At 49.1% G+C, this 23,626-nt stretch overlaps 10 protein-coding genes across 10 annotated transcripts; 4 read left to right on the top strand and 6 right to left on the bottom strand.

Annotated features, from left to right (window-relative positions):
- Positions 1-227: 227 nt before the first annotated feature.
- Positions 228-1,542, bottom strand: BGW36DRAFT_382826 (allantoicase, expressed, purine use). Its single transcript, XM_046216597.1, has one exon. It carries the CDS (start codon positions 1,341-1,343, stop codon positions 270-272), a length of 1,074 nt encoding a protein of 357 aa, XP_046070659.1. The 5' UTR covers positions 1,344-1,542; the 3' UTR covers positions 228-269.
- BGW36DRAFT_382825 (seryl-tRNA synthetase) lies at positions 1,543-3,555 on the bottom strand. The gene has a single exon (XM_046216596.1). The coding sequence runs from the start codon at positions 3,447-3,449 to the stop codon at positions 1,836-1,838; it is 1,614 nt and encodes a 537-aa protein (XP_046070658.1). The 5' UTR covers positions 3,450-3,555; the 3' UTR covers positions 1,543-1,835.
- Positions 3,556-3,744: 189 nt separating this feature from the next.
- On the top strand, positions 3,745-4,891 carry BGW36DRAFT_203502 (uncharacterized protein). The gene is made up of 4 exons (XM_046209876.1): positions 3,745-4,057; positions 4,113-4,147; positions 4,208-4,270; positions 4,330-4,891. The coding sequence occupies exons 1-4, from the start codon at positions 3,928-3,930 to the stop codon at positions 4,831-4,833; spliced, it is 732 nt and encodes a 243-aa protein (XP_046070657.1). The 5' UTR covers positions 3,745-3,927; the 3' UTR covers positions 4,834-4,891.
- A 57-nt stretch (positions 4,892-4,948) lies between these two features.
- Positions 4,949-6,058, bottom strand: BGW36DRAFT_299627 (family 88 putative glycosyl hydrolase; the record flags this gene model as incomplete). Its single annotated transcript, XM_046211552.1, has 1 exon — positions 4,949-6,058. One exon carries the CDS (start codon positions 6,056-6,058, stop codon positions 4,949-4,951), a length of 1,110 nt encoding a protein of 369 aa, XP_046070656.1.
- A 468-nt stretch (positions 6,059-6,526) lies between these two features.
- On the top strand, positions 6,527-8,295 carry BGW36DRAFT_298782 (putative 2-ketogluconate transporter; the record flags this gene model as incomplete). Its single annotated transcript, XM_046211466.1, has 4 exons — positions 6,527-6,883; positions 6,935-7,212; positions 7,271-7,789; positions 7,842-8,295. The coding sequence occupies 4 exons, from the start codon at positions 6,527-6,529 to the stop codon at positions 8,293-8,295; spliced, it is 1,608 nt and encodes a 535-aa protein (XP_046070655.1).
- Positions 8,296-8,598: 303 nt separating this feature from the next.
- Positions 8,599-10,273, bottom strand: BGW36DRAFT_299635 (uncharacterized protein; the record flags this gene model as incomplete). Its single annotated transcript, XM_046211554.1, has 2 exons — positions 8,599-9,729; positions 9,782-10,273. Coding segments are annotated over 2 exons (1,623 nt in total), but the record flags the coding sequence as incomplete, so codon positions are not given.
- Positions 10,274-11,028: 755 nt separating this feature from the next.
- BGW36DRAFT_298893 (putative C6 finger domain protein Acr-2) lies at positions 11,029-12,893 on the top strand (the record flags this gene model as incomplete). Its single annotated transcript, XM_046211478.1, has 3 exons — positions 11,029-11,303; positions 11,379-11,494; positions 11,551-12,893. 3 exons carry the CDS (start codon positions 11,029-11,031, stop codon positions 12,891-12,893), a joined length of 1,734 nt encoding a protein of 577 aa, XP_046070653.1.
- Positions 12,894-14,448: 1,555 nt separating this feature from the next.
- On the bottom strand, positions 14,449-17,019 carry BGW36DRAFT_398725 (putative serine/threonine protein kinase; the record flags this gene model as incomplete). Its single annotated transcript, XM_046218439.1, has 2 exons — positions 14,449-14,802; positions 14,854-17,019. 2 exons carry the CDS (start codon positions 17,017-17,019, stop codon positions 14,449-14,451), a joined length of 2,520 nt encoding a protein of 839 aa, XP_046070652.1.
- Positions 17,020-18,197: 1,178 nt separating this feature from the next.
- On the top strand, positions 18,198-18,653 carry BGW36DRAFT_361205 (uncharacterized protein; the record flags this gene model as incomplete). Its single annotated transcript, XM_046214256.1, has 1 exon — positions 18,198-18,653. The coding sequence occupies one exon, from the start codon at positions 18,198-18,200 to the stop codon at positions 18,651-18,653; it is 456 nt and encodes a 151-aa protein (XP_046070651.1).
- A 414-nt stretch (positions 18,654-19,067) lies between these two features.
- On the bottom strand, positions 19,068-21,644 carry BGW36DRAFT_382808 (uncharacterized protein). Its single transcript, XM_046216595.1, has 6 exons — positions 21,246-21,644; positions 21,100-21,169; positions 20,949-21,029; positions 20,537-20,887; positions 20,059-20,484; positions 19,068-20,000 (listed from the first exon to the last, which is right to left on the bottom strand). Exons 1-6 carry the CDS (start codon positions 21,326-21,328, stop codon positions 19,419-19,421), a joined length of 1,593 nt encoding a protein of 530 aa, XP_046070650.1. The 5' UTR covers positions 21,329-21,644; the 3' UTR covers positions 19,068-19,418.
- Between the last annotated feature and the right edge of the window lie 1,982 nt (positions 21,645-23,626).

Genomic DNA, 23,626 nt, shown 5'->3' with positions numbered 1-23,626 from the left:
TAAACTTTGTTATACATGTCTTCCATGTTCACGAGACATGTGTTGACATTTCACTTTTGTGTGTTTTGTGATATCCCCTACGAATTATGATGGCGTCACTACTATGTTTTGGTGGTTTTGTGTACATTCGTATATATTCTATATAGATATGTTTATAGTGCGAGGGCATAGCGAGGAGAGGTCAGTCTCCTTGGATACCGAGACGGTTTGTGATTTAATAGTTCAATGTTTCAATGTTATCAAATATTAAACTGATGGTTTAACTTTATCTACGCCCTCTGTCCGAAAATCCTGAACCTCTTTACACCCCCATCCGGAACCAATGTCAGTTTAACGTGAGTAAACACTCGCTTGTCCTCTCCACCAGCAGCCAAATCGGCACCTTCAAAGACATGCTCGGTGTCCGCCTTCGTCTTCTTATCCCCGCTCAGCAACTCTACCCAGCCGGGATGGTTGTGGCCAGGATCTTGTGCATTATCAGATTTGACAATACCATGAACCCGAACCTCTCTCGGGAAATTGCCCCGAAAGTCCTTAGTGTCGATAACAATTCTACTCACTGTGCCCGGAAGCCCCAGTCGGAAAATCGCCCAGTCGACGTGGCCAGGTGTGCGTGACCGTGCTGTTTCCCAACCATCGCCCATGTCTTTCCCACGACCCGGAAGAATGGTGTTGGAGGCCGGTGTGTAGTGTTCGTCCGATGCAGAAATTGCCAGACCACCCAACAGCGCAGACGATAGTTCCTCCGCCACTCCAGCCGTAGCTGCTGCTGCCGGTGGCGGAGGGATGGCATGGCCGTACAGTCTTAACCGCGAGAACCCTCCATCTGGATACATCAGCAGGCGGACATGAGTATATGCTTTTGGAGAATCAATCTTCCAAGCACGCCGCTGACTCGGCCCGCACTCGACGATGGGCAGAATCGTACTCCATCCTTTATAGTCAGGGCTCGCGATCTCCTCGTCAGTGGCCTGTCCCTGCGGTAGGTATGCGCCTTGCAGCTCGGCCTTTTCGCCGTAGTTGCCCACGAAATAGGAAGTGTCGACTTCGACGCCCTCGATGACGCCGCTTGCCACGCCGAGTTTTATGACTACCCAGTCGTATGGCGCGGGATTGTGTCTGCGTGTCTCCCAGCCATCATACCACGCGCCAGTGTGCACGAATACGCCAGGTTTGTGGATAGGAATGGTCGGCGTGAGGAGGTTCTCTGCGGCGGCGAAGTAGTCGTCTGAGCGAGAGAGGACCTTTGCGTTGAGCGCGGACGAGGCGAGGTTGGTGGTGCGAGCAAAGACTTTGTCGATCTGTAAGTTGGGGATTCGCGTGACCGAAGCGGGGGCTTCCATGGCGGCGGCGTCAGGCAGGTTTAGTATTGCTTGGTGTATTATGTGTACACTGTATAGGACTATGTGTGTATAGTGACAAATCTCTACTCTGGCTGGGCAATTGAAGTCTCGACAAGGTCCTCTGAGACAAGCCTCTATGAGGGGAAGAGGGGAACCCTTATCTTATCGGCCTGGCTGATTGATTACTCGATGAAATTTATAACTCTCGCCCAGTACCAGTAGTAACTAACCTAATTAAAGCAATTGAAGTAGTTAATTAGTCGCTACCGAGATCCACTGAGGGAAGTAACTTCTGTATGCGTTGGTATCGATCTGTATCGGCTTATACCGATATTATCACAAAGTTAAATGCGACTGTCGGAGCTCGCCGATGACCACCACAGGCTGTCACACACCTCTCGGTTGTGAGAGTGCAACTAAGTAATATTGTGTATATTGTGTAAGCGGTATTTCTAACAGTGTACATATTTTACAAACATAGGAAAGCTCAGTTCAAGAAGAAGAGGACGGCCAGTTCTTCCCAATGGTCTCCATCCCGCCCATCCACTGTCGCAGCACCAGCGGGATCACGACAATTCTTCTGCTCTCGTCCCAGCAGTTCTCTAGGATGGCCGCCAGCACTCGGGGCACAGCAATCGCTGTCCCGTTGACTGTATGCGGATAACGCGGTTTCTTGCCGTCGCGGCCGCGCACTCTCGTGCCCAATCGACGGCTTTGGTAGTCTGTACAAATCGAAGCAGAGGTGACCTCCCCCCATGCAGTCTCCAAATTGACAGCCTCGCCTGACCCTGGCTGCTCGCTGGTTCGTAGACGTGAAGGAAACAATGCCTCAATATCGCATTTCCTCGTAGCACTTGCCCCTAGATCACCTGTGGGCATTTCTAGCACTCGGCACGGCAGGCCGAGGGACGTGAGAATCTCGAATTGTATATCTAGCAGTTCGTTGAATAGATCATTCAGGGGCGCGCAATTGGCATGCGTAATATCCGAGGCATCAGACCTCACATTATCCGACCAAGCAAATAGCTCTACCTTGGTAAACTCGTGGACGCGATATAACCCCTTGGTATCCACACCTCGCGCTCCAGCTTCAGCGCGGTAGCATCGACTTGGACCAACGAATTTAAGCGGTAAGAGAGATTCATCGATCTCACGCCCCGCGTACATTGCGGCCAAGGGGATTTCTGCTGTGCCAGCTAGCGACCGTTGAGGCTTCACGCTGTCTTTCTCGCTCTGCTCAATATGCCAGACTTGCTGCTCGTTGTTCTGATCCCTTGGCTGGTACCCGCAAGCTTCCTGGAGATAAGAGTAGACGATCGAAGGAGGGGAGACAGGTTTCCATCCACGTCGCAATGCAACGCTCAGTGAATACTGGATAAGGGCTTGCTCCAATAAGGCGCCCTCGTTGGTAAGGAAATACCAGCCCCAGCCGGTCGAGGTCGCCGAGCTCGTAAAATCAATCAAGTTCAACGACGTGCCAATCTCGACATGGGAGCGACTCGGGTCGTGCTTTGTTGCCCACGATGGAGGGTTTGCAGGGTCGTAGTTGAGATATTGAATAAGTCGAGGTGCATCACCGACGGGGGTTTGGAGGGAGGTGAGATTAGGCAGTGTCAACGCAAGCCGTCGAATTTCGTCATCTATCTGTTCCTTCTGTAACATTGCCTTCTCAGAGGCATGCTTTAGTTTGTGCGCGTCCTCCCGCAAGGCGGCTATCTTCAGCTTTGTTTCTTCTGGTGTCAGTCCCTGGGCAGCAATGCGCGAAATCGCCTTTTCCACCTCTTTTATTTTCTGGCGCGGGCTCTTGAGCTCCTCCACCAGTCTCGCAGCTTCCTCGGCCAGCTCTCGGATGCGGAAGGGGTATTCTTTGTGGGAGGCATAATTGCGATCGACGCAGTTCTGCGAGAACAGGCTGGCGTTGTCCTTGATCAGCTTGACATCGGGGACAGCTTTCGGGGCGGTCGGGGGGCGCAATTCGGCACTGCGACGACAGGAAGAATTAAATGCTCGCTGCTGTATGCAGTTGGACCATCTGTTTAGCGACGGCACTCGACGGGCGAACTTCGCAGTCGCCATCAGACATGAATCATGAATTATTGAAGTCATCCATCGAGGTAGAAAATGCGGAGCGAGTCACTATTGCTCCACCCGCTAGGCTCGATCGGGACAATACTTACTTATACATCTATCTCTCTATATTTTATAGAAAGAGGTTTCTTTATTATATATTATTATCATTTATATTATTAAATAGATAAAAACTCTCTGCATCTTTGTTATAGAGCTTAGTGTGTATATTATTAATTAGCAATTGCTATCTATGTATTGGGTGACCGATTCTGCAATTGTGGGCGGGACAATCGTCATCGCGTGCTAATCATCTAATTATTAGGTTACATATATGCATGCAGGAATGTACAGAGTAGTTAACTAGTTGGCAATAGCAACCCCTCACCGGCCCAGCATTATAAATCCAGCCCTTCGCCGAGCAGTCGGTTGCAGGTATTATTTAATTAAATAATATCACTGCCGCTGTTGTTTGTGTTTGTGTTTGTGTTTGTATCCTACTGCGGTGACGTCAGTCATGGCTTCTGCAACAGGCATCCCCGAAATCCATCCCAGCTCGATTGCAGCAGAGGAAGAGCCTCTCTTGGGTCGCAGCGGAGACGTCCAGCAAGGGCAATCAGAGCCCATCTACCATAATTTCCTCACAGGTACGTCTCTGGTCGGAGAGTGCGTTAGAGACCGAGTTATTGATTCTTTGCTTAGGAACTGCTGTGGTCGGCCAGGCTGGAATATGGGTGGTAAGCAGATAACCATTTCTCAGAACTGAAAATGATGGAAATACTGAAAATGCTTCCTAGCTCACTGCTGTTGTCTGGACGGCTATTTTCTCGCATGACTTGATCTTCTTTTCGGCGCATCCGGTAAGTATTCCTGGCATTTATTCCTACACCTTCTGGCGAGTTTGCTAAGTCTCTATTAGCTTCTCAACTCTGCTGCCATTTTACTGCAAGTTCAGGCCATCCTCGTACTCCAGCCCACTTCAACCCGTCAACAAAAGACCCTGGGGACCTACATTCATTCTGCCCTGCTGACGTTGAGCCTCGGCGCTTTCATTGCCGCCTTCACCATCATCGAAATCAACAAGGGAGACCATCAGCGACTCACATCCCCACACAGCGTTCTTGGTCTGATCACATATATCATCATTATACTACAAGCGTCGGTCGGGGTCGCTCAATTCTGGGCTCCAAAGTTGGTCTTTGGTAGTGTTGAGAATGGGAAGAAGATATACAAGTATCATCGCATTTCTGGATATCTCCTCCTAGTGCTCGAGTTCGCCACAGTCTCTGCGGCGACTCAAACAACATTCAACTTGGACGTGCTGCACATCAGACTGTGGGTGGTTCTTGTGACTGCTGTCATTACTATATTAGGCGTGGGTGCTCGCATCAAGAAAAACAAGCTTGGCCTGAATAGTGCCTAGAGAAAGGCATGGACAATACGCATAGACAGGATGGAGGATTAATATCTCTGACGGAGTATCTTTATCAAAGCATTTTAATCTATTGTCTAGTAAGCAACTAATTCTTGCGCATTCATCAAATATATGTCCTCAGATACTCAACCAATGCCATAATCGCCATCGCCTGCCCGTACGGCATGGAAGTGATTGGTATCTCCCTGTAAAAATCTAAAGTATCTCCCATAGCCGTCCCAAAGCTCGTGTTTTGGAGCTCGCCTCGATGGTCGATCGCGCCCAGTACTGCATTGACTGCCTTCTCAGCAACCTCCCTGTATTGCCCTCCTATGTATCTCTTGCGTTGCGCTTTTAGGATTCCAAATGCAAATCCCGCAGTGGCTGAGGCTTCAACATATGACCCTTCGTCCGCATGATCAAGCAGAGTGTGCCAGTAGCCTGTCGGTTCTTGGAAATGTAGCAGGGCGGCACACTGCGCTTCTAATGTGTCGATGAGGTGCAAGCGTATTGGGTCATTGGCAGCAAAATCAAGCAATTCCAATATTTCCGGAATGACAATAGTTAACCAGCTATTTCCTCGAGCCCATCTGGCCTGTGCAAAGTTATGTCCCCCTTCTTCAAACGTCCATCCGTGGAAAAAGAGACCCGATCGAGGGTCGAAAAGATATTTGATGTGTATGAGAAATTGCCTCTTAGCTTCTTCAACATACTCTAACCGTCCAAGCAGCTTTCCAATCTTCGCTAATGGGAGCACCGTCATCATCAAGGTATCATCCCAGAGCTGCTGGTGGTTTTCCGTGACATAAGTCGCATGCTGCATGCCACCGTATTTTGTCCGCTGCAGACCGTGCATAGCCCACTCTGCCCAGGTATCCAACCAGGGGAGATATGTGACATTTCCAGTCCTCTCATACACATATGCCAGTGTTAGAAACACTGCCATTGTATTGATATTCTTTGTAGTTCCCCCTTCCGCAAACCGTGCAGCGAACCAGTCTTCGATGATCTTCAAAAGAGAGTCATGGCCCGTCACCTCGTAGTACTTCCACACGCCGTAAAGCCCGATGCCGTGCGTCCATTCCCAGCCAGCCCAGGACTTCGTATCGATGATGCGCCCATCGTCGAGATGCAGCAGGAACTTGCCAGACTCGTCTTTGATATTGATCAGATTGTCGATCAACAGCCTAATCGCATTGTGAACGTCGGCGGCACGGGGTTTGGCGGAAGACATGGTCATCGGTTTAGTATAACTGGGATGATCGCATCTCACATGGCGGCCTGCTGTTGTATGTATATACGATCTCGGTGTATGTATGTTAAAGAACATGAGCTCGGGATATCGACAGTCCGAAGGAGGCATCATCCCCGCATGCCAAGCCGAGCTTCACTCGTGCTTCTCTCCGACAACTAAAACTGCTCTGGCTTTTCCACCAATCGTGGAGGGCCGGTTCGTCTTTCGACAGGATTAGAGTCTCGTACTTTGCTGCTGTCCCTTTCGAGATGGGTTTCTGATCTGTATTGGGCACGCACGGCCTTTGGAGCTGGCCTGCAATCCGGGGTAATAATGCCCGGGGAAGGACGAGGGTGTGAGTATATTATCTACGCCTTATACTTTGAGTCCAGTGCATGACTATCATATCTTGCTCGCCAGCACCTGTATACTGGGCTGATAGTCATGGCAGAACACAACCGACCTGAGATGGAGATCACCGATTCCTCAGCAGTCGATCATCCAGCGTCAGTCGAGTTGAGCCCGGCCAAACACCATGATCCTGAAATAAGTCACATCGAGCGGGTTATATCTCCCGAGGTCGACAATGCAATCAAAAAAGACCAAATTGACATGTCCCGTGTCGACAAGGAAGTCCAACAGTACATCAGCGCTGGTCAAATTGAGATAGATCCAGAGACCAGTCGAAGACTGCTGAGGAAGATTGACCGTCGCGTGTTGTCGTTTATGGTCATCACGTATTTCTTGCAGGCTATTGACAAAGGCACCCTGGCGTTTACATCCATTATGGGCATACAAACAGATACACATCTAGTCGGACAGCAGGTGAGACTGTCAATCTAGATAGCTTAATTAGAACTCGCTGATTCGTAACAGTATTCCTGGCTTACTACTTGTATTTATATTGCCGTCCTCATTGTCGAGTATCCGACGAATTGGATCATCCAGAGGGTGCCAATCGCAAAGTACCTCGGCGTTAATGTGATCTGCTGGGGCACAGTTCTTGCTTGTCATGCAGCTTGTCATTCCTTTGAAGGCCTGGTCACTGTTCGAACTTTGCTCGGCATATTCGAAGCTTGCTGTCAACCATCGTTTATTATCCTGTCAGGTATGTGGTACAAGCGCGAAGAGCAAGCTGCCAGGGTGTCATATTGGTGAGTTTTCCCTGTTAGTAATATAAAGAAACATGAATTCTAATCACATATAAAATAGGTACATGATGAATGGTGGTCAGCAAATTGTCGGTGGCCTCCTCGCCTACTGCTTCAGCTTGATTGGAAATGATAAATCTCTTAAATCCTGGCAAGCCATTTTCCTAACGTATGGCTGTATCTCTGTTCTATACGGCATCGTTCTTATCATACTTATGCCTGATTCGCCAATGCGTGCCAAATGTTTCACCGAAGAAGAGAAACACCTCATGATTGAGCGTGTCCGAAGCAATCAAACTGGTCTGCAGAATAAGATATTCCGTGCCTATCAAGTGAAAGAGGCTATCCTCGATCCGCAGACATGGTGTTATTGTGCTATACAAATATTCACCACCCTGCCGACGAGTGGTCTGGGCGCCTTTGCCAATATCATCATCACAGCCCTGAACTTCACCGTTCTGCAGACACAGCTACTTGCCATGGTACTCGGGTTCTATATCATCATCGTTCTCCTGTCTTCTACCTGGATTGTCAATCGTACGGGCCAGAACCTTCTTGTCATGGCTATATACCTAATTCCGTACGTTTCCACAATATCCGCTTCTTATATTTAACTAACAGTAGTCATACAGTTCCTTCGTTGGCACTATCGTCCTGATGACCGTCGTCAACCGCAATAAATCCACCCAAGTCGGTCTACTGATCAGCTACTACCTAACACTCTCATTCTGGTCTGCGCAGACCCTGACTCTGAGTATGGTTTCCCGCAATATCGCCGGCCAAACCAAAAAGGCATCCGTAGTTGCAGCAACCTTCATTGCTTGGGCCGTTGGAAACGCCGTGGGACCACAGGTATTCCTGAAGAGAGATGCCCCGCGCTACTTTATCGCCTTCAGCGTACACCTCGTGTGCTATTCCCTCATGCTCGTTGCTATATTTTTTCTCAGATGGTGGCTCAAACGGGAGAATGCTAAGAAGGACGCTCTCCTACGCACTGAAATACCAGAGGCTGGGGATCCAGATATGGTACATGCCTTTGAGGATCGCACGGATCGGGAGAATGTGAATTTCCGATATGTTTATTAAATTTCAATCATAACACTGTCTCAACATGATAATTGTGGCACTCTGCGTCAAAGGGTATAGAAGACCAAATCATAAAAACATAACCCTTCAAAAATGACTTCCTCATTAGCATCCAAAGCATTTTCAATCCTAGCAAATTGTAACACTCGCGAAAAGGATATCATGTTTTTCATCAATCATAATCTCGTGTATCAGGTAAAGAAGATAAAAAGGGGAATGCCAACACGTCTAACCCGCAGACCAACGCAGCAAAATAAAAGTTTGCGCTCAACGCATCTGAATGTGATTGATATTAATGTAATTTCATCTCCACGGGAGATCAGCCTCTTCGACCCTAGTGCAGGTCAGATATGGCAGTCCTCCAATGCCGCCATCACCGACGCCGCTTCCCCCGGCCCCTCCGCCAGTATCGCTTCCTTTGAGATCCAGCTCAAGGAAGTTTCTCATTAGCGGTTTTACAATCTCGCGTGCTAATCGTTTGATCTCGTCCATCTTGCGCTCAAAACGCTTGAAGCCATCGCGTGTATAGAGAGATTCCGAGGACGAAGAGGCTCGGAGTTTGAGGAATCGTTTCAGCTCGTCGTGCGGCAGGTATGCTTCAGTTGATGATGAGCCGATGAGACGATATACACGGCCTGACGGAATAGGCGCTGCGGAAGAGTGTCGTGAAGCACCGCTATTAGGCCCAGAACCAGCGGAAGTGGTCTTCAATATCGGTGCTGGGGGTGGAGTTGTGTTCTCTACAAACCACTGTCTGAAAAGTGAAACTGCAAGCCAGTCCAAGTAGGCATTCGATGGACTGACCCGCTCGCCCCGTGAGGTGGTTAGAGTCAGGCGGAACAGTTTTGCGTCGACACGCGTCTTCAAATCTTCGAGATCGTCTACTTTATCCTCGATTAAATCTAGGACTGAATTCGGCAGTGGTGAAAAACTAGCATTTCGTAGCTGACTCTGTGCTGCGGGCCATTGCCCCACAACATGAATCAAAGCTTCGGAAAATATGACACGGCTGTGGGCTAGATAGCCCAGTTTTAGATAGCTCGGCGGATACTTTGCGATTTGTTTGAACAATCGAGAGGAGAATCGTAGCAGGTGGTGGTCGATACGTGACCCAACAACTGGAAGTGCATCGTACATGTCTGCTAGGTTGAGCAGAGACTTGGATTCCGCATAGGCGGTTGCGATGTTCACGCTGTTTAGAATTGGAGAGAAGTTGTAGAATATCCGGAAGAGATTATCATAGTCGCGAATGAGCGGGTTCATTTCAGCGTCTGGGACGGCTCCGTTGGAAGGGATGTGCACAGCAGATTGCATGCCGGCTAGGTTCACGACAGACCGGAAAAAGCCTGCTCGAGGAGCAGATGGTTTTGTGATTGACTGAGGTGGAGGGTGCGCAAAGCTCGAGCTTGCAAACATGGGTTCGGATGTTGCAGGCTTGTTCAGTTTAGCAACCACAATACTACACAGATCTACGTATGAGACACACCTTTTGTACCAGAATAGGCTCCTCATCTGCTTCTCTATGCTGCCAATCCAGTTCATATCTCCATCTTTGCCTTGGCGGCCCAGAAGCTCCCAGCAGACTACCCCTCCCGGACAAAATGGACGAGCCATCCTCCGGGACGCTGGGCAAACTCGGGTCTGAATCGATGGCAGCCGCGGCATCCTTCTGTGTCTGTGTCTGTGTCTGAGTGGACGGCCATTCTTCACTAGTACTTGCTTCGAAAAAGCCCGAGCATTGCGATAAAATCAATCGGTGGAGCAAGTACCGCTTCTCTTGTCGATCGACTGCAATGACTATTTCAACATCGCCGGTGTGTGCAAATATCGGGAAATCGTTCTGCGGCTGGTAGGATGATCCGCCATGGTGTGAGCGGCCATGGCGTGGTCGTCGGCCGGACTGCGACAAACGCGATGAAGTCGAAGCTGGAGGAGGAGGGGCAGTGTGATCGACCGCGTCGGGGTAGGAGACCATGGCCGCGACAGCTGTGTGTAAGCAAAGGAAGCGACTCCCTTACTCGGTCATCGTCGAGTGTCTCAACAGGTTCGAGAGTCCGCAGCAAACAGTCTTCTTTTTCCTTTTTCCTCGAGGAGTGGTGATCTCTGGCGCTTTTCGTGGTTTTCGAGGGCCGTACAAGCAGCGACTGGGACAGTGCGCCAGAAAGACAGAATACGGCTTCCAGTCCGATTCCGCTACGTCAAAGGAGGGGATGCAGGGTCGAAGGAGGGCAACACCAGAGAGTCTGATCAACAACGCGAGGTGAAGAAGGGATGAAATGAGAGAGTGCAGCAGCAGTAGCCAATAAGCCCGCAGCGAGCCCGCTTCCGGCCACTCTCAGCTGGCACGAGGCTGTGTGCAGCCACTGCACATCTGGCAGTGGCGAAGTTGAATACTACTGCAGAACCATTACTGGCAAGTTATATCGTATTAATTTATCAATTAATACATAGTAGTACTAGTTAAGTGCGGCATGTGAATGTTAATCTCCGGTTTTTGATTCCTCTCGATACGCATTAGTCATCATATCCTGCCAGGTTCGCACCTTCTTCACCTGACTGCAGCCGCAGTTCTCTGCATCTCTATGCTCTGTTGACTGTCTGTCAAACAGTTGACTGCTAACAAGAGGCACAGGGATGGCGGCTACCCTGGACCATCCGGGTTGGACCGCCAGAGCATTTCACGACTGACAGAAACCGATAAGACAGCGACCCCGCTCTCGTCATTCGTGAATCATGCCCAAAGGATGCTATACCTGTCGCCGACGCCGCATCATCTGCGACAATCGTCGTCCGACCTGTCGCAAATGCCATGATGCTGGGAAGCAGTGTCTAGGCTATACGAAGCCATTGGTATGGGTGAAAGGCGGCGTTGCAAGTCGGGGGAAGATGATGGGGTTGAGCTTCGATGATGTGAATGGTCAGGAATGTCATGAGCGAAGCAGTAGTCATTCTCGCCTAGAGCGAAACACAGAGCAACAAGCGGCACTTGATCAGTCACATCAAGGCTCGTATGAAAATGAAGCGTGGAATCTACAGTCCCAAGGACAACCACTGCCTGAAGCAACCCTAGCCAAATACAATAGCAACGATGAAACACTTGTACACATGCGAGAGCTATCTGCAGAGTCTCCTTCATTTTCACTAGTGGATCCGTTGTTTCGAGATGTGGCGGCGCTGTCGAGGTTCTACATCTCACACTGTAAGACGCCTCTCAAAGAAATATTCAAAAGCGCAATCATTGATTAACCCAACTAGTCAACCTCCATTGCGTCCGTACACTTGCTCTATACGATTCTGTCAGAAATCCCTACCGAGAACTTATACCCTACATCAACGAATCCCCCGTGTTGACTGACTCGCTGGCCGCGATTGGAGCAATACATCATGCATATATGTCAACCTGTGACTACCAATTTCCTCTCCTACCCGTCAGCGACGAGATAGCAGAGACTTCCGCCTTATCACTCTCCAGACCAGCCCAAAGCCTCGTTCCATTTTCCGCACAGCCCGTCAATTGCAAAGCATTCGAACATTTCCTATCGCTAAAACAGCGAGCATTGCATCAGCTATCCAAGGATGTGGCACAACCGGCAACCCGCAATGACGATCGAACAATTGCAGCCATTTTTGTCTTGATCTTACTCGATGCTGTTGAATCGGGCAATGGGGCATGGAAATACCATCTTGAAGGCGCAAAAAGCATCCTGCGAAATAGACTCTTAACTGCCAACGAATACTCGATGATGACAGAAGGTATCAGCACATTTGTGATCGACGCTTGCTTGATCACCGAAATCATGGGTTCAACCCTCGCCCGGCCTGGTGCTCTATCCGAGCCCTTCTATTCCCAGAGTATGGGCGCTACGGTTCTCAAACGTCTCGAGAAAACCGCCTGGGTAGGCTGCCCTGCGTATCTCTTGGACATTATATTCTTCATTCACGCTCAACGGTATTCAAACCTCAACCAGACTCCACAGAATTACTCATTATCATTCCTATCTTCATCAGGCGAAGCAACACAAGCAGAGTCACCGCTCGCCATTCTACGGCACATCGACGCCTTTGACCCTTATGCCTGGGCCGAGGAAATGCAGTCCTATCTCCTTTTATCCGATTCGTCCCAAAAGGTCCGGGTTGCTCTTGCATGTGCATACAAAGCTGCAGTCTACCTCTACGCGCGAAGGGTGGTATCCAAAATGAGCAGCTTCTTGTCAGACTGCGAAGCAGCAGGTAATCAGGCACCCCGAGATCGGGAAATAGTAGAAAGTGAGCTAGTGCAGAATCTATCACTGATTTCGCCGGATGACGAGCATTTCAAGTGCACCATCTGGCCGACGTTCATCGCCGGTGCGGAGAGTATGTATCCAACACAGCGGATCTTCACGCTACAGCATTTGAATCTCTTGTGGAATGATTATTGCAGTGTTAATCTGCACAATGCAGCATGCGTGTTGAAGATTATGTGGCAGAAACAAGATGAGAGGGGTAGATTGAACGAGAGGCGGCGAACTGAGTTGTCTGCGTTCGCGTTGCAGGAAGATGAGGTGGATTGGATTCAAGAGCTTGATCAGTCGAGGTCAGATTGGCTTTTTATATGATGCGACTAGTTAATATACTGGAGCAGTTATGTATTCGGGTCATTCGGAATGACAAGATGTACAATGGAAGTGAACATGATATAATACACGTAAAGGAATACCAAGGTTCTGAATAGTAAATCTATACTATTCTAATTTTATAAAGTAAGTAGCCTATCATTATTAATATAAAATCAATAAATCCATGTATCCAGTGATAGAAGACCTTGAAAATAATAGAGACTTTAATATTTAACAAAGTATCCATTATATCGCAAGTAAACCAATAAATCCCATCACTACATATGTACCAATTATCAATTTCAAATGTTAATCCGGTGAATAATATATACAACGAGCAAGCTAAGACTTATATAAGTCCGAGGGAGCTTCGTCATCGTTTCTCTTTTCTTTTCGCTTCACATTTTGTTATTTTAATTTGTTCCAATGCCTCTCATGAGATGCTCGGTGTATACAGTTGGCATCAATTATACACCAGACGAATGAGCTCAGAATTGGCGAAGTGGTTAATATATCAATATAAGAATTAAAATAAACCTGACCGAACCCGGAGCAATTAGGGTCACCGGGAATGTACATTCCTCCTTCTAAAGCAGATAATGCGTTTTCTAATGCCTCGGGGAACCTGTTTATTGATGGAGTAATGCCAGTAGGAGAAAAGGAATGCAGACTATGCGATCTTTTTGGAACTCAGGGTTGGTTAATAGTTGAGCCGAGAGTAGCAAGGAGTAACGACAAAGTACCTATATCCCCCGAGATGATGAGAATGTTTTCAGAGATTTTGCGTGGAAAGAGCTTCGCTATTGGACAAGATGGCGTGCAAGACCTAACTAGAAATCTCTTTAACTAGTTCCAGGAATACGGTGCGATAGGGTTCTTACTACAACCAGGCCACTATATATATGGTATAGCGAAGACTTCTACAGACCTCAAAGACCTTGTACTTCGAACTGTATGACATGCAGGATCCTTTGACGATTCCAAGGCTATATAGCTCGAATGACAGTTCATCCTGTGAATGAACAGCAGAAGTATCCGTCACACGCTGCTGATTATATATTAGATAGGGCAACATGTGCAGGTATATCCATGAAATCATACAATGGTCAATGAATTAGAATAAATAATAATAGGAACAATACCGGTAATACACGTCACATCACCACATTCAATGTCGGAATCAAACACTCACTAAATGGCTTGCAAAGTTTCTAAAAATGCAGTATGTTCTCATTTTCTCAATAGAAAGGGGTAAAGAAGAAAGAAAAAAGAAATTCTTCGTAGCATTGTATGCCGAGTCTGTATAAGCCAAAGATTGAAAAGAAGTACAACGCCCACCAAAGTCTCATTGGTAATGCAAGTAAATAAATAACTCGAAGGTGCGGTATATTCCCCGAACAGGGTAGCAAGAGAGCAATAACCAACCATGCTGGCAAAGTATAAATATGCATACCATGATAAAAACGCTCGATGAAGGTCGACAATTATGTGTTGCGTAGAAAGACGGGTATAAGGGGAAAAAAAATTCAACGAGCAAGGATTGAATTGACGTCCGCTAAAAAACTGCAGCTAAGCCATTCTTCGAATGTCGCTTGCTAAATCGCTTTTTCCCTTTGATCGACTCTGTATCTCCAGCTTGGTGCTTCTGCAGGGTCGTCCTCCCGGATACTGCTCCGGATTCATTTTGATGGTGGAACTCGGAGCTGTGGTCAATGGTATTTGCCTGGCTCGAAAATGCTGATGACAGGTCACGATATTCGTCTGCCGAGTATGTACTGCTTTGTTGTGACATGGCGATATCCTTGGCCCGGTCAAGTGCGTCTATCCACTCTTGCGTCGATGTAGCTGCCGGTTGCGAGCTAGAAGAGGCTGCTTTTGATGATTCTTCAAAAACAAAGTGTTTATCTCGCTAATGCAATAAGTTGGTTTGAAAATAATAAAAAAAAGGAGCGAAGCTTACCGTAGTGACAACCCAAGAAGCGGAACCCTTTGCATCAACATTGCTTCGATAGGTAGTGTCAGGGGCTAAAAGTGGAATTTCAATCTTGACTCTTTTATCGTCGCCACCAGCAGGCGCCAGAATAATTCGAGCCGACGACGTGATCATAACTAGTCTCTGTTTCTTTTTAGTTATACCACTACCAAAGAAACGAGAGAATTTCTTCGATGGTTCCGGATCTCCATTGCCACTGCGCCCTGCTGGGCTGTGGGGGGCCGGAGAAATATATACGGTCAAGTTCCCTAGCTTTAAGATTCGCTCATTGTTCTTCGAGAGAACAGGCGACCATTCAATGTCTAGCTGACTAGGAGGTGGCAACTCGGTAATAACCCGCGGATAAGCTCTTGAGTTAGGTGTCGCAGCACCAGAGGGAGCTGCAGAAATGTTCGGAGGAAAGCTGTCGGCATCGTCCCCGCCATTCAACTTGATCGGTTCTCGTGCTGGAGGGACGTATGGTTTTAACCGGGGTGCCTTTTGCTTCCACAGACCTCGCCCCCATGCTATCCCGTCAAAAAACTCGTGATTTTTGATGTGTTCAATGGGAAGGCGGCGTGCCGGGTCTAGAACAAGCAGTCTTTCGACAAGATCACGAGCAACAGGAGGGAATCCTGCTGGAAATTCGTATTCAAGTGCGACAATTTTTTGGAAGGTCAAATATTCATTGGCAGCCTTGAATGGTGGGCGACCGGCTAACAGCTGGAAGACAATGCAGCCAAAGGCCCATAGGTCACTCGCTTTGCATGCATTCTTATCTGTGAGTAACTCAGGACTGACATACTCTGCGGTACCGACGAAAGAGCTAGCGCGGTCTTCTTCCGGAAGGTCTGTTGTGTCCAGCGAGGGAACGTCGCTAAAGCTATCCTCGGTTTTCTTGGGCGTATTAAGAATCTTGGCAGTGCCAAAATCCGTAATCTTGGTGTGCATTTGACTGTCTAGCAAGATATTCTCTGGTTTCAAGTCGCGGTGGATGACTCCTCGTTTGTGCATGTAGTCGATGGTATCAAGTATCTGAGCACAATAGAACTGGGTGCATTCTTCATCAAATGTCACCATACGCTTTAATACGCCAAGCAGTTCTCCATTCTTGCAAAGATCGAGGACGAAATACAAGGAACGCTCGTCTTGGAAAGTGTAATACAGTCGTACGATACCCGGGTGATCGGTGAGACGATTCAACGTATCTTTCTCGATGTTCACGTACTTGACCTTTTTCTCCTTAATAATGTGTCGCTTATCTAGGATCTTGATGGCGTATTCATTCAGAGTTTGGCGATCCGTTGCCAAACATACCGTACTGTAGGAACCTTCGCCCAATGTCTGACCAAAGGAAAAATCGCGCACACCTTTCTTTATATATCGAGAAACAGTGCGTCCGTTGGCGTCGACCTCCTGTCTGACGCCAACAGCGGCACCACGGTCTTGCCAATCTTCACTGCTCGTCGGAGGCCCGTTTTCCAACGAGTATGGTGAACCGGAAGAGGCGGTACCGTGCCCAAGCCGCGAGCCTTGTCGCAAGGGCACCGGCCCATTTCCGGGCATATACTGGCTCTGCTTGTAGGAGCGATCACTGTGACTATTATCCCGCGACAGCACACCGGCCTGAAGCGCAGCGGATCCGCCTCTCGAATCTGAACGATACATCTTCTCGGCGCCGGACGCACTCGAGTCGGTGCGGATTCGGTAATTGTTCAGCTCTCTGACAGCGGCGGCGGCGGATGTTGTTCCATTGGCATAGTGGTTATTATGGACATGAGTCGAGGCGGAGCGGGGGATGGCACTCTGGTGGTGTTGGGAGGTCGAGTGCGAGTCTGGTAAATAGGCTACCGAGGACCGATTCGTGGGACGGCGAGACGCGGCGGTGTCGATGGACGAGACCTGAGATTTGTACGAGCTGGCAAGATCCCCCACTGAGTCTGTGCCGAAGTCTGATTTCACACCATCGAGACCCGTGATCAGTGGCAGCGAGTAGTTCTGTTGTGATTCGGCTGGTAGAGGCAGAGGGTGTTGATGAGGTTGCGAAGAAGGCAACAACGCGGCCCTTGCTTCGTCGGAGGGCAGCGGCGCGTCATCTGGGTTCGCTATCCTCAATCCACCCAGAGACTGAGAAAGGCTTAGATCACCGTCCATCGTCAGATCTGTCAAGATCGTCGCACGATCGATAAACAAGCGAGGTGTCGGTCCGACGATGCGCAGGTCGACGGCGGGATACGCAGGGGGAAGTCAGTGTCGGCACAGCACCACGTCGAGAGAGGAGAACGGCGAGACAGCAGCTACGAAGGCATGGGCGGGCAGATAAGACGTAACTAGACGGATGGAGGCGGTGATGGTGGCATCAACAACGGATGCATGATAATCAAGATGCACGCAGAGAGGCAGACGCACGGCACCGTGGATGATGCACGTTGGACGTTGGGCTGCACAGGCAGCGGCACTAGGGATTAGCAGAAGCAGGCTGTTTGGAGAGCTGGGCCTGGGCGGGCAAGACTGTCGGGCAGAGAGGTCAATTAGATCAATTAGATCGATTATTCAGTAATTATCGATGGCTCGAGGACAGCAATGGCAAGATCAACAACAGTAGCGGAGGGGAGTGACAGTGTAGCTGCAGGCGGCGCAGCAGGCGACGATAGGGGCGGCGAATCCTCGCCCGCGCCTCAAAAGGGGGAAGGACACGCAATCTGCTGCTACGTCTGGTATGCTGCATCTGATCTTAAATAGATTAAAAAAATTATAGAATAATAGAATAACAAAATAACTAAATAATAAATAATAGCAAACAGAGGCTTGCTGGATACGCCAGTCTGCTATTTCATCAGCTTTTCATAGCACGAATAACAGACATCAGTCTATCTACATCCGTAACGCTGGGATCAACAGTCAACACTGGCATGGCATGCCTGGGCAGCCTGGTCGAGATAACTCCAGCAATCATTCTGTTGCCTTGGCGCAGCGACGACACCACGCGGCGCCTGTATTACGAAATCCTCACAACATTGAACTTATCAACGGAGTACTGGGTTCGAATTCAATTGGATTTGCCATCAATAAATACTTGAATTTTTGACATTTTGCAGTCGCGCCTTCCCAGCATTATCCATGTGCACTACGTACATGTGTCAATTAATATATCAAGGGCAGGCAGGACCATGGCAGGTGTTTCCGCCATTGCTGCTCGCCTGCCTCGAGAGTCCAGATGTCCTTGTTTATATCGATCGATAACCACTATTGCTGTATCAACCCGCCATCAACCGACACTTCTACACCTGCAGCCCGACCAACATTGAACCCTAACACTGTCTCCATTGATAATGTTCCGGTCTTTGCCCTCCCGCATTCAACTGACCGACAAGGAAGTACTTCACACCCTGCAAGAGGTCTATATCGACCGAGCCATCCTCCGACGCCTCGACAGCATAGCGAGGATGAACGATATGGCTCCGAGCCAGCACGGCCTTTTGCATCGAGAAGAAAGCCTACCGTCATCGCTCTCACTTTCGTCAGACTTGCTTCTGTCCGATAGGGATAGGCGCGATGCGAATTGCTTGCTTGCATCGAGCTCGCGAGAGAACTCGCCTTTTTGTCCCGACGACGCCGATCATGACGAGAGTCTTTCGTATCAGATGCGTATACCCGCTCGCCTACTTCGTTCGAGAAGAAACCTGTCTCGTGGTGGTGGCCAGAGGTACAGGCAAGAGCTCACCTTCCTAACCGGTAGCTATAACACACCCACCCCTGCGTCAAAACCATTCTCTTTACTAATATAGTTTATATCGCAAGATGATGGGAATGACAAGCAACGAGAGAGTCCGGTTTCTTCAGTATCCTTCAACTCTCTTGTTAGCCCGGCTTCCGATTATCGCCCTTCTCCAGCTCTTGGCTATAAGATGACGCTGCCTGATCCGCGTTATAGGATTCGAAGGGTTGTTGGGTCGGATCATCACGCTGCTTTTCGAAGGTCTTCATGTTGAGTGAGAGTTCGATGCTGTGGTTGGGTTGTGGACACGGCCTGGGTCGCTAATCATATAATTAAACGAGGTAATTAGTCTATTGGTGAATACGTGAAGGATTATCATAGGATATTCATAGTTGAGATTAGATAGACATTGAAGCCCACCAGGACTACATATGTACAGTCTAAGACGGAGTCAAAATTGACTGTTCTACATTGATATTTGAAATTTGTATAAAACAATTGTTATTCAAGTCTAAGTTCAACACTCTATGTTAAGCCGAACAGAAAGCGGCGGAGAACCTCCACAAGCCTTGTAATGTGATATGTATGCGAATTTTGTCGGGGAAAAAGGAAAAAAAGAGAAGAAAAAAGAGGTATATCCCAATTTATAAACTCTGTTTATAAATACTTCGATGCTCCGTTCCATGTACCTTCGTCACAAAAAGATAGGAAAATAAAGGGGGGAAGAAGAAAAGGAATTAAAATGGGTCTAAATATTTAGAAACGACTATAATATAAACCCAGTCGACGATGCAAATGCCAGTTATTAGATTTGACCAAAGAGACAGTCTTCTTTTTACTTCTTCTTGGCGAAAACCTGGGCACCGTCAAGAAGACGACGCTCGGTGTTCTGTCGGCCGTTGACAAAGTCGGGGTAGTTGAGGGTCAACTCGACAGCGCCGTTCACAATGTTGTCAACAGCTTCGACACCCAGCATGAACGAGTGGTCCTGGTTACCAACCTCGTAGCGCCAGCTGCCGAAGCGGCCACGAGACCATATGCCCTTCTCCTGAAGCTTGGGCAAGATCTTGGTGAGAGCACCCTCACGCTCCAGAGATGGGGTAGGGTAACCGTGGTCAAAGCGGCGGTGGTAGGTGGAGACGATCTCATCGCCGGGCTTGAGCATCTCAGTGTTGACAAGACCCTGGATGGAGTCCTTCAGAATAGTCTCCAGGTTGACAGGCTTGTAGGAAGACTCGGAAACTTCCAACATGATGGACCAGTAAGGACCAGCTTTGGCCGCGCTGCTGGCGGGCTTCGAGCCATCGGCAAGCTGGAGAGTGGGCAGCTTCTTGGATTCGTCAGGCTGGTTGTATGGAGAGTAGTTGGAGAAGATGGTGGCACGGTAGAAGGGGCAGTTGTCCTCAGGGAAGTAGAGCTACAGAGGTGTTAGTTTTCCGATTGAAAAAGTGATTCAGTCAAGGTCATAAACCTACCCAGCACTTGTCTCCAATTCGCTCAGGGCGCTCGCCGCGAATACCAACACCGATAACGTGTGTGGAGGAATAGAAGAGATCCTTGCTGGCTTCAGCGAGCTCATTGTCGCCGATCTGCTCAATCAGGTGGTCGACGGCAATGGTAGACACAAGCTTCTCATAGCCAACAGTGGTACCGTCACCGAGGGTGATGACCTTGGAGTTGGCGTTGACTTTGGTGACCTTACCGTGGTCACCAAATCGGGTCTTCTCCTTGGGGAGAGTGTCGGCAACTGCAATCCAGATGCCACCAGTACCACCACGAGCGGGGAAACGGAAAGTGGCATTAGGACCCCAGTTACCGGCAGTCTTGTTCAAGATGACATTGGTGGTGACAGCCTTGACATTAGGGGCAGCAACACGCTCGCCGAGCCAAGAGCATTGCATCTGAAAGAGGTGAGGGAATGGTTTGAGGGGGCATGGTTGGATAAGCGCTTACCTTGGTGGTGGGGACAGCCCACACCTTGAAGTTGTAGGGTCTCATGAAGAGGTCGGCCAAACCAGTGCCCATTTGACGGAGAATCCACTCGTCAAAGGTGGTGGGCTTGGAGTTAGAGACACGAGCTTCGAGGGCGGCATCAATCATGCCCTCAATGCAGCGGACCTGCTCCTCCTTGGGAAGCATGGAGATGTTGTTCTGGAAAGGGTAGGGAACCCATTTGCCCTGGCAGCGAACGTAGGAGATACGCTGGTGGGTGTACCAGTCGTCCGGCTTGGGAAGAGCCTCGTCGATGCAGTCATCGAAGTACTTGTAGTGGGAGAAGATGACGTGACCACCGACATCGTACAACTGCAGATGATGCGTCAGAAACGTTGATAGATAAGCACGAGCACGAGCACAAGCGACTTACGAAGCCTTCGGGGGTGACGTCCGTCGAGGCCAGACCACCAGGGGTCTCATTCGAGTCGAGGATGAGCCATGAGGGACCGTCCTAAGCATTGTCAGTTCTGCCCCCTTTTTTTCACACATTGTGTGTCGCGGCGCGGGGAGCGGGCACGCACAATCTGATTCAAACGCTTTGCGGCACCCAGGCCGGTAGGACCTGCGCCAATGACGAGGACGTCAACGGAACTGTGTCGATGAGGTGTCAGTGAGGCGATGCGGGTAGCAAGGTGGGATAGGGATAGGGATGTGGTGGTCAGCTCACATGTCGGGGTGGCTCATCCTGCCTTGGAGAATATCCTGGAAGCTGGGCACACGGTTCAAGGTCTTGCGGGCGATGTTAAGCATAGAAGACGACGTTGTGCTGTCGACAGCAGCAGAGCGATAGAGCAGGGCAGAAGGATTGAAGAGATGATAAAGGTCTGATGCAGCGGGAGGTTTGAGTGGGTTGGCGCAACAAGCTGTAGTGTGCTGAGCTGTCCCCTGGGCGCGCTGTGGGGTGGGCAAGAGAGACAGAGGGCGGTGTGCGGCGTGTGGTTTCAGGCCCTCAGGCTCTCGACTTGCTATTATTATTATTATTTTTTTCGCTTCTCTGCGATGGCGCCCGCCTGGTTCGGGTCTGGTGGGGCCTGCCAGGCTGGAAAGGGGCGGTGGCTAAATCATGTTAGATTACACGATATTAAGCCTTGCCATTTGCGGCTTCTGATGGGCCAGCCTCGTGCTGCTGCCCCTGAATCCGCGTTAGGCTTTCTTTATTCGTTATATTCATTATCATTTAATTTTAAATATTGAATATTGAATATTCACTCGACGTTGAAAAACTTGTGGCCATGGGAAACAATGGATGCATCCAATAAACGACAGAATAGACCTTGTATTGCTGTAGACAGGAGAACAGCAAAGGCTGAGATAAGCGTTCCAGAGAGCCGGAAACGGCCCCCTCGCCAATTGCTGGCAACTTGACAAAAAGAAGAATACAATCAGTCATCACAATATGCGATAAGCTAATATGAATCTCGCCGGAACCAAAACGTCTGCTGCAGCCAAAGAATTTATGCTTCCGTCGCGATCTAGGCATAGTACTATCACAGCATACACCGTAATCAATCGCACTATTATTATACTCGAAATTATTGTTATTGCTATCAACCACATCTTAAGTGTACCACTGCCAGGAGGCCCAGGGACCAACCAGTACACATGCCATAATATCAATGGCGTTACATTGCCAGAAAACCAAATAACAGCAGTCGGATTCGCTGATCGATGATCTTCTGGATCGCTGCACCGTTTGCCGCATTTGGCGGGCAGCGGTCAAGCAGCGAGTCGGCACTGGTAAAATGAGACCCCACCGATGAACAGGATGGAAGAATCGGCTGGTCGATCGTGACGTCGTGGGAATCCTTCTCACTCCTGGCGTTTCATCTCCGGACAAACAAACATTGTGGTCGGCTGCGCGCAGCATCGCACAGAAACGGGTTTCACTTAAGAGATAAGCTCTTGCATGCTGCATGAAATTGCATCGCGACGCTCGCGGTGGGCGTGAATCTTGATGTGGCTGCGTTGATGATTGATGTGGTTGGGAGTCGCTAGTGTTGATGACAACCCACTGCTGAGTGGGTAGCCGCGACCCACGTTCCGCTAGATGCGGTGGGCCCAGGAATAGCGCGAGCTTAGGCTCCACTGGGCCAGTGCTACCCTGGACTGACGCCAGGCGGGGCTAGGATAGCCTATCTTGCGCGTCAAGTGCTATATAATATATGTAAAACTATATGTCTAACATATATTATTTCAAGGCTACATACCTGCTACGTCAATTGATGTATACATGCAAGTTTGATGACGCCAATCTGGCTATCAATATCACCAATATAGAATAGTACGGATCAATTGATACCGTGATGATAACTCATTCCCATGATCCATCTATGATCAGACACAGACGACGTGATCCTCGTCCATGCAAGTTCTCCCGAACCATACTCCGTTGACCATCTCTGTTGTTTGTTCAGTATTACTCCGTTTGATGTGACTATCGGAGTTACACGTAGACAAGAATGAGGCACGTTGATGTCTTGTGTACGACAAGACAAGTCATACAGGCATACAGGCATTATGAATAGACTTGTTATGCGGTTACAGTCTCATTTCTTCACTACTACTTTGATGCTTGATGCGTTACAACTCCAAGTTCCAAGTGACCGGTGATCCAACGTCGATCACGGGCGGATCTACCAGTCAAGCTTTCTGAAACGCATTACTCAGTAGTCAGACTGACTATCCGTATTGTTGGCGTGAAAAGACAGATCAACGGCCGGCTGGCAGGTCGATAGATCCACAAGTCTCCATGCCGTGGATGACCATGGTGATGTATGCATGTACATTACCACGACCATCAGCGGCTTAATTATACAGTATATTGTATATGATAGGTAGAGTAATATTGATCAGCGCTGGATCATGATTGGGCAGTCGACTACACCAATGGCCTGGCCCGAGCGGGCAGTGGCGTCGGGGTGCCATGCTGGACCTGAAACCGTGCGCCATGTTTCACCCAGGGCGGCGGCCAATAAGGTGCGGCCTCCAGCGTGGCCGTTCCTGCCCGCCCTGGTTTTGGCCCTCCTTCCCGACGACACACAGCCCACC

The sequence above is a fragment of the Talaromyces proteolyticus genome, assembly GCF_021365285.1.
Source record: "Talaromyces proteolyticus strain PMI_201 chromosome Unknown BGW36scaffold_8, whole genome shotgun sequence".
NCBI classification, from domain to species: Eukaryota; Fungi; Ascomycota; class Eurotiomycetes; order Eurotiales; family Trichocomaceae; genus Talaromyces; species Talaromyces proteolyticus.
This window is presented reverse-complemented; position numbering and strand designations above follow the sequence as displayed.

Coding starts and splice junctions, on each gene's coding strand:
- BGW36DRAFT_382826 (XM_046216597.1), bottom strand. CDS start 1,343: ATGGAAGCCCCCGCTTCGGTCACGCGAATCCCCAACTTACAGATCGAC.
- BGW36DRAFT_382825 (XM_046216596.1), bottom strand. CDS start 3,449: ATGACTTCAATAATTCATGATTCATGTCTGATGGCGACTGCGAAGTTC.
- BGW36DRAFT_203502 (XM_046209876.1), top strand. CDS start 3,928: ATGGCTTCTGCAACAGGCATCCCCGAAATCCATCCCAGCTCGATTGCA. Junction 4,148..4,207: donor GCCAGGCTGGAATATGGGTG/GTAAGCAGATAA, acceptor AATGCTTCCTAG/CTCACTGCTGTTGTCTGGAC. Junction 4,271..4,329: donor TCTTCTTTTCGGCGCATCCG/GTAAGTATTCCT, acceptor AGTCTCTATTAG/CTTCTCAACTCTGCTGCCAT.
- BGW36DRAFT_382808 (XM_046216595.1), bottom strand. CDS start 21,328: ATGCTTAACATCGCCCGCAAGACCTTGAACCGTGTGCCCAGCTTCCAG. Junction 20,888..20,948: donor ACGTCACCCCCGAAGGCTTC/GTAAGTCGCTTG, acceptor CATCATCTGCAG/TTGTACGATGTCGGTGGTCA. Junction 20,001..20,058: donor GAATTGGAGACAAGTGCTGG/GTAGGTTTATGA, acceptor ACACCTCTGTAG/CTCTACTTCCCTGAGGACAA.